The 12,900-nt window shown below is 42.2% G+C and overlaps 1 protein-coding gene across 5 annotated transcripts in view; it reads right to left on the bottom strand.

Annotated features, from left to right (window-relative positions):
* Positions 1 to 12,900, bottom strand: part of micu3a (mitochondrial calcium uptake family, member 3a) — a 45,014-nt gene that overhangs the window by 5,427 nt on the left and 26,687 nt on the right. For 3 of the 5 annotated variants that reach the window (XM_012917592.4, XM_012917593.4, XM_076885081.1), the window contains 3 exons: positions 11,349 to 11,444; positions 1,982 to 2,076; positions 1,696 to 1,867 (listed from right to left, as the gene is read on the bottom strand). In XM_012917592.4, the coding sequence (XP_012773046.3) occupies positions 1,696 to 1,867; positions 1,982 to 2,076; positions 11,349 to 11,444 (363 nt within the window). The remainder of the gene's footprint in view (positions 1 to 1,695; positions 1,868 to 1,981; positions 2,077 to 11,348; positions 11,445 to 12,900) is intronic. The other 2 variants (XM_012917596.4, XM_012917598.4) reach the window with 1 other exon arrangement.

The raw sequence follows: 12,900 nt of genomic DNA, 5'->3' as shown, positions 1-12,900 counted from the left end.
GGGGCGTGGAAACCAAAAATAGAGAGGGCATAGCCGAACATATGAAACAGGAAAATACCACCGTGTAATCCTTTTATTTCAGCAAAGTAACTGTATTCTAAATACCACCTTTTTAAACGGTAACTGTAACGGAATACAGTTACTCATATTTTGTATTTTAAATACGTAACATGTATTCCGTTACTCCCCAACACTGAGTGTAAGAGATCTTATGTGTTTTTTCTGTCTCTGCCCATTAAAATGGAACTACCATAAAAATGAGAGACTCTTCAATTCTCTAATTGTGAGAAAACAGACAAACAAATTCAGCAGAGGTTCAGATGATTCCTTCTACTACAAAAGATTTCCAGTTTTATTCTGTTCATTGTATAGTGCTGTGTTGTCAGTCAGTTTTTCCTTACGTGCTATGCAAATGTATAGGTCTTTTGCTTTACAAATTAGAATGTAAAACACTGCGCCCCTGAAATCAGCATGTGAATAGAGTCACTAGGACATGCTGTAGTTGTCACTAATCCTTGGAAAAAATATTAGCCTTGTATTGTTGGCACTCAGTGTCAGAGACACATGAATTGTGCAGGTTAACTATAGTGTTTTTCTGCATGCATGAGCTGTTTAAGGAAATGCATTTTTTCAGCTTCTGTGACCTTCAGATATGTTTGGAGAAATATACCAAAGCAGTTGAAAAAAACAGTAAAACACATTGCAGTGTTTCATCTCCGTAAAGTAGCATAAAGTGAAAACCAATTGGAATGTACAGTCTAATTGTTGGGATGGCATGTGTTCATACATTGAGCATTCACCCAGCACTAACAAAGGATATAAAGGATATTGTGTATTTCATATCATGAATAACCAAAGTCCATCTGAGCAAATGGTTGTGAGGTGCACCTCATGCTCTTTGCTGTGAACTTGCTGTAACCCTATAACAGATGCATAATTCAGAAGATAAAATATTATTAATCAAATAACTAAATGTTTTTTTTTTAAATTACATGATGAAATGTAGATTAAAATAAATACAAATAATTAAAATACAACAGCTTGCTGTGTATCTTAACCTTGACATTGCTTATATGAAGAAAAAAAGAGAAGGTGGCAAATTAACTTAATAGCAGGATAGACTGACAGATTGTAACTGCAGGTTGTGAATTATACGAGGCAGAGACCAACCTCCTGCTTCTTCCACAGCATGAAAAGGAAAGAAGGCAGGGACAGAAATAGAGACGGGTTGCATAAGGACTACATGCCAAAGTCTAGCTAGATAGCACAGCTTGATAGATAGATAGATAGATAGATAGATAGATAGATAGATAGATAGATAGATAGATAGATAGATAGATAGATAGATAGATAGATAGATAGATAGATAGATAGATAGATAGATAGATAGATAGATAGATAGATAGATAGATAGATAGATAGATGGATGGATGGATGGATGGATGGACAGATGGATAGATGCAACTGAAAGTGTAGTGAAATGTGTGTTTTTGTGTGTGACATGTAGTGAAGCAATTGAGCGCTCAAGTGTGGAAAGCCACAACAGCCTCAGGCAGAGACAACAGTTTGAAATTACAGGTACTCTAGATGTCTAGAAGGTAGAAGCTCCCATACAGGAAGGAAGAATTTCATTATTATTTCATTACTGATCAATGAATTGTCCAGTAAATAACTGTGCGCACATGTATACTGTACCTTTTCATCAGGTATACACTGGCGGACATTTTCCAGATAGGCACTAATGTTTTCCACGTTTGTGAATCGCAGCAGGATTTTGGCAAAGTCTTCTTCACTGATAGTCGTCATACCTTTAGAGTAAGTCAGGAACTCAATTTCCAACACCTCTGTCTGGAGGTTATCCATAAATCTGAAAACAGAAAGAAAGGACAGTAAAAAAGACAAAAAGAGAATTGTTCTATAAATCATCCATTCTGCCATGTGGTTAATACTGTTAGCGTTAGCACTCTTTCGGTTCTAGTACCTGTAGAAGTCATCAAAGGTAAGCTCTGCCTTCCCCTTCTTCCCAAAGAAATGGACCAGTAGTGTGGTGTCAATTGTGATGCTATCATCTGCTCGCTATCAAAGAGAGAGAGAGAGAGTGATACGAGAGACGATCAGTGACTAAATGACAAACCTCAAGCGTCATGGGTGGAGAAGGACGAGTCCATCATTAGACCAACATGGCCACCGCTGTGCCAGATTAGCAGGAAGCAGGGTTCTATTGCACGTGTGCAAAACGTGCACTGGATGAGCATTACAAATTACATTACAAATTACATCACAAATTTCAGTCACAGTCATCAGCTCAGACAAACAGTCAACAGCCATCATGAAATCAAACTTACCAGTCTAGGAAGCATAATATGATGTGAAAAACAGTCAGAAGAGCCAAATAAAAATTTACAAGCAAACTGAAGTAAAGCAGGTAAGTAAAGAAGGGAAGTCAGATTATATCTATTAAAGAAATCATTCTCTATGCAGTCTAGACTGGTGAGTAGTGATGCTGTAGCAGCGTGAAACACAGACTGATACAATGTTAAGGAGTACTCAAGTATCAGCCCAAATAAAGAGAAGGCGGTAAGATCATAAGTCATGCCTACATTCACAGAGCCAGTGTGAAGGTAACGGTGGAGGTGAACAAGAATGCAGGAGGAAGGAAGACAACACTTTAAACAGGTGGAGTTCATTAAGGACAGAGAAACAGACGAGGTAAGCAGAAGACATGAAAGGAAAAGAAGACTTGTGGAAGAGCAACTAAGTGCAACACAGACAAATACATGACAAAGACACATCCCATGCATTTCTTCGCAAATGCCACATTGACACACCTAAACAGAACCTCAAGTCACCAAAAGCAACACTAAACAAAAACCACATAAGCACAAGTGCAGAGATTTTGTGAGCCGATTCCACCTTTTTCCGTCATCAGATGTGTTTGGTTGCATATCCTTCTAGTCTCCCTTGAGTGTGTGTTGACTCTGTGACCCAGGTCATTTAAAATCCATTCAATGAGCTTTGGGTTGTTTCGACTGTTTGCTCTAGCTTTAATCTGCTGGTTAACACCTTGTTTAAAGCAAGGTGACACAATTAGGATTTTAAGCCTTTGCAGAAACTTAATCTAAGTATTTAGTTCACTATTTTCTGTTCATACACAGTAACATACTTGTATCTTTCAGAAAAAGGTGACTTTTGAGCAGTTCCAGAAATGAATCAGGCAGCATCAGGACAAAAAAGAGAGGAATTCAAATACACATCTTCTCTCTATTGACCTGTCATGCCCCACCCAGCCAACCTTCATTTCCAATCTTTCACCATGCTGAAGAATACGCAGACATAAGATTAAATAAAATCTCATGTCCTTCTAAGAAGGAGCATTTATGGCATTTCAGTCATCATCATAAATATCATCATCACCACGATGCCATTCGTGGTTCTACCTCAAGAGTAAAATCCTAAAATCCAGTGTGGGACAAGAAGAAAATGTGAAACAAGATCACACGTTTATTTAAGGGACAAAATATCAAGATTTGTTTTGTGATTTGTTTGGTGTCACACAGTGAATATTCATTCATCCATCCATCCATCCATCTTCATCCGCTTATCCGAGGTCGGGTCGCGGGGGTAGCAGCCTAAGCAAAGAGGTCCAGACCTCCCTCTCCCCAGCCACCTCCTCCAGCTTGTCCGGGGGAATACCAAGGCGTTCCCAGGCCAGCCGAGAGATATAATCTCTCCAGCGTGTCCTGGGTCTGCCCCGGGGCCTCCTCCCAGTGGGACATGCCTGGAACACCTCGCCCAGGAGGCGCCCAGGGGGCATCCTTGCCAGATGCCCGAACCACCTCAGCTGGCTCCTTTCGATGTGGAGCAGCAGCTGCTCTACTCTAAGCCCCTCCCGGATGGCCGAACTTCTCACCCTATCTCTAAGGGAGAGGCCAGCCACCCTTCGGAGGAAGCTCATTTCCGCCGCTTGTATCCGCGATCTCGTTCTTTCGGTCACTACCCACAGCTCGTGGCCATAGGTGAGGGTAGGGACGTAGATCGACCGGTAAATTGAGAGCTTCGCTTTTACACTCAGCTCCCTCTTCACCACGACTGACCGGTGCAGCGTCCGCATTACTGCAGCCGCAGCCCCAATCCGTCTGTCGATCTCCAGCTCCCTTCTCCCATCACTCGCGAACAAGACCCCGAGATACTTGAACTCCTCCACTTGGGGCAGGAACTCATCCCCGACCCGGAGTGGGCACTCCACCCTTTTCCGGCTGAGAACCATGGCCTCAGATTTGGAGGTGCTGATCCTCATTCCCGCTGCGTTACACTCGGCTGCGAACCGCTCCAGTGCGAGCTGGAGGCCCTCACCCGATGAAGCCAACAGAACCACATCATCCGCAAAAATCAGAGATGAGATTCTGAGGCCACCAAAGCGAAAGCCCTCCGCCACTTGGCTGCGCCTAGAAATCCTGTCCATAAAAATTATGAACAGAACCGGAGACAAAGGGCAGCCTTGGCGGAGCCCATCACCCACCGGGAACGAGTCCGACTTATTGCCGGCAATGCGAACCAAGCTCTTGCAACGGTTGTATAGGGATTGAATGGCCCGTAGCAATGGGCCAGACACCCCATACTCGCGCAACACCTCCCACAGGACGCCCCGAGGGACACGGTCGAATGCCTTCTCCAGGTCCACAAAACACATGTAGACTGGTTGGGCAAACTCCCATGCACCCTCAAGTATCCTCGAGAGGACAAAGAGCTGGTCCAGTGTTCCGCGACCAGGACGAAAACCGCATTGTTCCTCCTGTATCCGAGGTTCGACTAGCGGACGAACCCTCCTCTCCAGCACCCTGGCATAGACTTTCCCGGGGAGGCTGAGGAGTGTGATCCCCCTGTAGTTGGAACACACCCTCCGGTCCCCCTTCTTGAAGATGGGGACCACCACCCCGGTCTGCCAGTCCACAGGTACTGCCCCTGATCTCCACGCAACATTGCAGAGACGTGTCAACCAAGACAGCCCTACAACGTCCAGAGCCTTCAGGAACTCGGGGCGGACCTCATCGACACCAGGGGCTCTGCCACCAAGGAGTTGTTTAACTGCCTCAGTGACCTCGCCCCCGGAAATCGGTGGGTCACACCCCTCATCCCCAGACTCTGCTTCCTCCCCGGAAGACGTGTCAGTGGGATTAAGGAGGTCCTCGAAGTATTCCTTCCACCGCCCGACAATTTTCTCAGTCGACGTCAACAGCGCTCCGCCAGCACTATACACAGTGCAGGTAGAGCACCGCTTTCCCCTCCTGAGACGCCTGACGGTTTGCCAGAATCTCTTCGAGGCAGTCCGAAAGTCTTTTTCCATGGCCTCTCCGAACTCCTCCCACACCCGAGTTTTTGCTTCAGCCACTGCCCGAGCCGCATTCCGCTTGGCCTGTCGATACCTGTCGGCTGCCTCCGGAGTCCCACAGGCTAACCAAGCCCGATAGGCCTCCTTCTTCAGCCTGGTGGCTCCCTTCACCTCTGGTGTCCACCATTTGGTTCGGGGATTACCACCACGGCAGGCACCAACCACCTTGCGGCCGCAGCTCAATGCAGCAGCTTCGGCAATGGAGACGCTGAACATGGTCCATTCGGACTCAATGTCCCCAGTCTCCCTCGGAATGCTGTTGAAGCTCTGCCGGAGGTGTGCGTTGAAGATCTCGCGGACTGGGGCCTCTGCTAGACGTTCCCAGCACACCCTCACTACGCGTTTAGGTGCACCAGGTCTGTCCAGCGTCCTCCCCCGCCACCTGATCCAACTCACCACCAGGTGGTGATCAGTTGACAGCTCAGCCCCTCTCTTTACCCGAGTGTCCAGAACATATGGTCGCAGGTCTGGTGATACGATTACAAAATCGATCATCGACCTACGGCCTAGAGCATCCTGGTGCCACGTGCACTTATGGACACTCTTATGTTCGAACAGGGTGTTCGTTATGGCCAAACTGTGATTAGCACAGAAGTCCAATAACAAAGCACCGCTCGGGTTCAGATCAGGGAGGCCGTTCCTCCCAATCACGCCCCTCCAGGTCTCGCTGTCGTTACCCACGTGAGCATTGAAGTCTCCCAGCAGGACAACAGAGTCTCCAGGTGGAGCACCTTCCAGCACCCCCCCCAGGGACTCTAAGAAGGCTGGGTACTCCGAACTGCCACTCGGCGCATAAGCGCAGATGACAGTCAGGACCCGTTCCCCGACCCTAAGGCGCAGGGAACAAACCCTCTCGTCCACCGGGAAAAACCCCAACGTACCGGCAGCAAGCCGAGGGGATATAAGAATACCCACCCCAGCCCGCCGCCTCTCACCAGGGGCAACTCCAGACTGAGACAGAGTCCAGCCCCTCTCCAGGAGACTGGTTCCAGAATATTCATTCAGTCAGTCAGAAATGTCTGTAAGTGAGCTGCAGTCTTTCTGATAGAGAGGAAACCATCCCCACGGATAAGAATGAAAAAAAGTGATCTTACAAAAAACAACTGATGTGACAAAAGTCATTAGAATTTTGCTGGGCATTTACCGGGCTACATTTTAGGCTTTTATTAAATTGTTGTTATGTATGAATTAATAAAAACAACTAAAAACTCTACAGGTTAAAGTAAATCGTGTTTCAATTACAGATTCTTTTGGTCATCAATGCACAATATTAACAATAAGCTGCAGGAAGATGCAGATGTTCAAGGCAGTAAAATTCTTAAATGTATGGTAGATTAAACTGGAACCACACTGGTAACTCACACAATAAAAATGTCTTGTGAGAAACAAGCATTAAAAGTAAACACTGTAGTAAGACCACTCTTAGCTTTTGGTCTGTTGCTGATTCACTTAAGAGTCTGGTCTTTCAGTCTTTGATTAGGGACAAAGGAAGATTTCCTTTGTGTAAACACAAGACAAACTGAAACAATTACAGACTTATCATTGCTGTGTCTAAGTTTTCTGTGTCTCATTTACTAGACGTTCTTTTCATTAAGTCTCTGATTACGGACAAACAGGACAAAATTTGTTTTGCTCTTTTATCTCTGAACTGACGCATTACTGTCTTTATGACACATGAGCTGTTCATACATCTAGACAGTATCCAGGTGGTGTGTCTCTGCCTCTCTTCCCTCCCACGTGGAGTTCCCTTAATTCTGTTTTGTTGTTTTGAACTCAAAACAAGGAAATCATTTCGCATTATCTTTATTCAAAACTATTGTGACTGAGGAGTTTATGTATCTGGTGGGTGTCTATTCACCGCTGCAGTGAGTTATCAGCTGTTGCACAAAGACTTGTACTAAATGTATTTCAGGAGTCTTCAAGATATATTTTGAAAAAGGATGGATCCACAGCTACAGGAAGTAAAGCCTGCAAATGAGTGGAATACACTATGGTTGGAGTGATATTTACTGAAGTGTACAAACTAGCAAGGGAAATTACTTAGATTACTTAGATTGATTGTACACTGTGGGTGTAGGATATAACACCAGTTATCTGAGCTTTGTTAAAAATAGAACATGTGGTTAAAAATTAATTACTAAAGCTACATTAAGAGATTTTTGACCACTACTTTGGTCACTACCAATTCCTCCATTAACTTTAATTAAGATTTTTCACAAAAGAAGCTCCCGATGCTGCTAAAAAATGAGCTAGACCAAAGTAATAATAAAGTTGCAGTCAGATATTTTGAAATTGAAAGTAGTAGCACTGAAACAATTTGATCTAAAGTTTTGATTATTTATGTTTAGTCCATGGTAACCTATTTTTCACTGGATGCTGTCTTATAATGTTGTTTGATGCTAGATCATCAATAATGTGTACCCTCACCATGACCACAGACTATAAAGAAGTTTATTTTAGCCAATACATCTTATATGTTCAAGTCTCTTTAAGTGTAATCTCTTCTACCAGCCAGCACGGGGCGACTTCTTTGGTTGCTAAAAAATCAAAAAGTGTAGACATCTGCTTTGTTTGCTTCTCTGCTGTTTTTAATAAGTGCTGGCCGTGTACCCTGTTGTGTGGTTTGTTGCTCTGTTGTTTTTTTGTTTTGTTTTGTTTTTTTTTTGTTTTGTTTTTTTTGGTTGTTATTGTCTTTATTGTCTGTGTTCTTCTGTCCCACTGTTTGTGAATGTGTAAAAAATTTTGAAACTTGCATAAATAAATACATTAAAAAAAAAAAGAAAAGTGTAGACATCTATGGGTAAATGGCCCTCGATTCCCCTTTCTGGATAAATTCAATGGATTATTTGCTAGCTTCGATTCTTACTGAACACAATAAGATGCTCATCTTCTAAAGTACGGCTGCAAATAGTGTCCATAAGGATGATAAAGCAAGTTGTGCCTTTGGTATCTTTCTCCATTTGGTATCTTTTGGTGTCACAGTCAAATTGTAACACCTGTAATGTCTGTTTTTCAAAAAGATTAGATGACAACGATCAAAGTGTTCAGCTTTAAAAACACAAGTTGGCTAATAAATTAGCAATGGCGCAGAGGCTACAGCCACCTTTTAATTAGTCCATAATCACAATGAGCCTACCTCCCTTACAAATTTTAGAGCTATTTTTTCTTACATGTCTAACCAAAAGAATTTTGTCATTGTGATGTGCAATAACTTTGTCATAGCAAAGGCTTTCAAGCATCCAGATCAGTCTACCAACTTGTCGACGTAATGCCAAACGGATCATAACAAGCTTATCATTCCTGGAAGTGTGGCGGTACTAGTGTGAGCTCATCATCCCCGTGACAACGTAATCGTTACCACGCCCACAAGGCACGAGCCAACACCTGGTGCATGCATGTGTCTATTTGTCCATCTGTGTGTTTATCTGTGAGCTTGTGCAGTCTTTGATCACGAAGCTGAGGGTAAAAACAGTAATTACTGATGTAAACGCTAAACGCTGTTCCTCACCCTCCCCATCTGTGAGTAATACTCCGGAGGAAGAGCTCATTGTGGGTCTTTAGTCAAGTCAGTCAGACTGTCAGTCAGTCACACCTTCCAGGGGGAAAAACAGCCAACCCCCCCTTTCCGTTTCATGGCTTGTTCAATTTTCTTGCAATGACTTTTATCTCCCACATTTTCTTTCTTTCTTCTTCTTCACATCTCTTATCATACCTTTAATCTTATCCCACCCCCTGCTCTGATTACGCTGATTTCCTTTCACCTCACACTACCCGTCAGTACCTCCTTCACCTGACAAACAGAGAGGTGATTTGCTCGGTCCTACACTCCCTCCTTTTCTACCTGTCAGTCAGTCCCTCCTTCTCCAGACAAAAGGAAAGAGGTATAATGGTGACTAATCTGTTGAGTAAACACATCTTTCTCTAAATACAACCTGGTTCTTTCTTTTCACCCAAATGTACTTCCCGAACTTCTTTTCTTCTCACTCACTTTGTTCCTGAACATTTGTTCTGCCTGCTGACCTGTGTCATCTTCCTTTGGCCTTTTTCACCCATTTGTTTACTCTGATTTTATCTCCTTCGCGTGCTCCTCACCCTCATGTTTTCCACTTATCTGATATCGCGTCCTTAAAGATATGTTATATTTCTTTGAATTACATCTTTTGCCTGGCTGTCATCTTGTTTGTCACTGTTTCACATTTTTTTCTTACTTAATTTAATCCTAAATCATTTCTAATCCCTTTTATGTTTAATATATCCCTCCATTAAAAAAAATCCTTACTCTTTTCCCCCCATGTCTGATTTTCCTGCTCTGTCCGTCTGACATCCCGGCAGATGAAAGGCTGCACGGTGTAAATACAAGGTCAACCCCATTATGTTTCACTGTCATTACCTCAACCTCAGCTTCCGCTGCCAACACAGCAGACAACCTGTCATTAGTGAGCTAGTCTGTTAGCACTATTTTAGCTGTTACTAATGATTACCAGTCTTCAGAAAGTACTATCAGGAAGACACTTTAAGCTGCAATTGTAGAAATAACTGGAAACACTAACTTTGATTTATTGAGACAGCTCATTTGTTAAACCACCAGTCATGAAATATGTTAAGAAGTATCAGTTTGATGAACAGATATTCTGGGATCCAAAGAGCATAAAAGCTTCTGAGGTAATGTCTCAGCAATTATTCTATCATCGCCTTTTCCTAGCTTGGAATAGTGCATTAAAACAATAAGGATGAGGTTGGATGCCTGCTAGTTCCGATTAGTTCAGCTCACCATCTGGTTTTAATTTTGATCCCAGGGATTTTGCAGGTTGTTTTTTTTTCCAAATGTTAACCTTTTGTGTAAATCATAGTGTAAGATGTTGTCCTGTAACTCCTCATGAATTCTACTGCGTGAATTTAAGTTTGTAGTGATAAAGAGACAAAGATTTTGTATGTGCTCTGCAGTCAACCGTCTTATCCTTGTTAAACACTTGTGGCGCAACGTGGGAATGATCTGACACCAAAGCTACGCCACTAGTCACAACACGGCACAGATAACAAGGCACAGATACACATATGAAGCAGAATGAAGACAGAAAGAAGGTGAAAAAAAGACAAGTTATTAAAAAAAGGACATTAAAATCTTTGTCATTTAATGGATCAGTACCGATCAACAACAAAGGCTAAAGTCTTTCAAAATATTCATAATCCAAAAGTAAATAAATATCTTCACAGACAGAGTGAAATGACTTAGGATGGAGCAAAACAGGAAACATTTGGAGGATGCTCACATTATTTCATTCAAATCCACAGTGTGTCGAGTAGAAAAAGATATTTTCTCACAAATTAAAGGTAAACATTGGAGCTTGAATGCCGATTTTAAATGTTTCTTTTAGAACTCATCCAAACAAACATGATTTCACACTGAAAAAAAAACCAGTGATGATTTCTACACTAGTCTAAAATTAAATTATTACTATTTTTAGAAAGAAAAACAAAGAAGAATGCTGTGGGACAAAGGAAGGAACGCTGGGAAGAATGATGAGATATTTCTGTTCTAACATCTAGGAAACAAAGAAAGAAAGCAAGGAAACGTATCATCACTATCAAGCCAAACCAGAATAAAAGTTAGAACGACCAAAGCTTTTGCAATAATCCCAAAATGACTATATTAGAGTGAAGATTCAAAGTAACTTTTTTGGTGCATTTGCACTTCAACCATTAACACATGACTTCTCTGAAGATTGGAGAATAACTGGGGTGTGTGTTTCAAGTAAAGCTTTTATTCTCAGGGAAAAGTATTATATAGTATATAGGATTTCGAGTTTGATTCTGGCCAGCTTGATGGAACATATTTCTTGTGAACGTGTGGGGGTATTTGGATCCTCTATGTGAACTATCTGGTGCTGAAGAATGAGGAAAAAAGTGAAGGATAATGAATGCAGGGGTGAAGGAACAGTGGACGATTGGGTATGTGTACCTCCGCCAGGTCAGAAAAGAGGACTTGACTGGCGCTTCGCCTCAAAACGTCCCAGTAACTCCGCGCCACAAACTCCTGACTGTCTTTTTTTAGCACCTGTAGGAGTGGTCAAGCAGGGCCAGGGTCAGTCAACCTCCAAATCAACCAGTACAGGAAATAAACGTCCATTACCCATTCAATCAGTTGTCATTATAAGTAAACATACACAGATTATATCTCTGAATTTATATGTGAACATACAGGTGGATATTTAGGAAAGGTGTCACATGGCACTCACTAGTTCTCTCAATAAAGGAGACCCTATCCATTCAAACATAAAAAAACACAAAAACATGTTAGCATCAAGCAGGAAGGGGCATACACAAATAGCTAGCTTCTCTGCAGCTAGGTTTAGATTACAGGTAAAGGAAAGGATACTACCAACAGGGAATCATCAGGATGATGATGGATGTGCTATTCTGTTTAAATCACTGAAGCTATAACTCACTCATGTTGCTGACTCAGCAACAAACACAAGGAAAAAAAAATGTTTTTAAAGAAGAAATATATGAAGATGTCACCCTATAGCACATTTTCTTTATTAAATAAGTACTTTAGGCAGTTCTATAGCAACAGTTGGCTCTGTTAGCAAACGTTATTCTACCTTAATAAAGGCTGACCACGGTGCTGAGCTTCTGACCACCCACCTCGTCTCTCTCTCCAGGGAGAAAGCAACAGCAGCCATTTTAACATGACCCTGCAATGCTCTTAACTTCAGTGCGACAATGCGGCTATCCATCACAGCAGTGACAGGAGGAGTGCATATGTGTGTCTGTCTGTGTGTGTCTGTCTATGTGTGAGACAGCATGACAGAGAGAGAGAGAGAGAGCAGTGGCTGGTAGTGTATTGTTTCTGACAGCACACTGCTGATTTTCACTACACTGCAGGCCGTTTCCACTCCACATATAAATTACTACTCATAACAGACAGCTACAGTCACTGTCATTACATCTCAACAGACACTAGGTACAAAAAAGCACTTGAAAGTGATAAAATGGAACTATAATTAAATGTCCAATGTTTCAAATAATGAGGTCCTGGTGATCTCTGTGAGCGAAAAGCTCAGGCTTGGAACCCTAACCCAAAACATTCAGTTTTAAACATTTCTTTCTGCTTTTATGGCTAAAAGGGAGGCAATGTCCTTAATACGGTGATCTAAAGTACACGGCTCTGGCTGTGATCACAGAAGCACCGCTCACCTGCTGTTCAAATTTTTTGTTTGCAATGGACAACCAATTAAAAGAAAGCTGTATTAAAAGGATGGTGGCTTTTGAGCTAAATTTGCTTTTCTCGTTTTTCTCGGCTGCATCAAGAATAACAGAAGTAAGGATTATTTTGAACTTTGAATTATGCAAATCTTTTCTAATACAATCCAGGCAGGAAAAAACATATAGAATTTAAGTATAATTAATTATTTAAATATTTAAACCATAATATAAAGCATTTCAGAAATGTCACACGTGATTATTATTCATTAATATGCAAAATTTTGTACAGCAGCTTCAGTAGTTTT

Source organism: Maylandia zebra, linkage group LG6 (genome assembly GCF_041146795.1).
Source record: "Maylandia zebra isolate NMK-2024a linkage group LG6, Mzebra_GT3a, whole genome shotgun sequence".
Taxonomy (NCBI): domain Eukaryota; kingdom Metazoa; phylum Chordata; class Actinopteri; order Cichliformes; family Cichlidae; genus Maylandia; species Maylandia zebra.
This window is presented reverse-complemented; position numbering and strand designations above follow the sequence as displayed.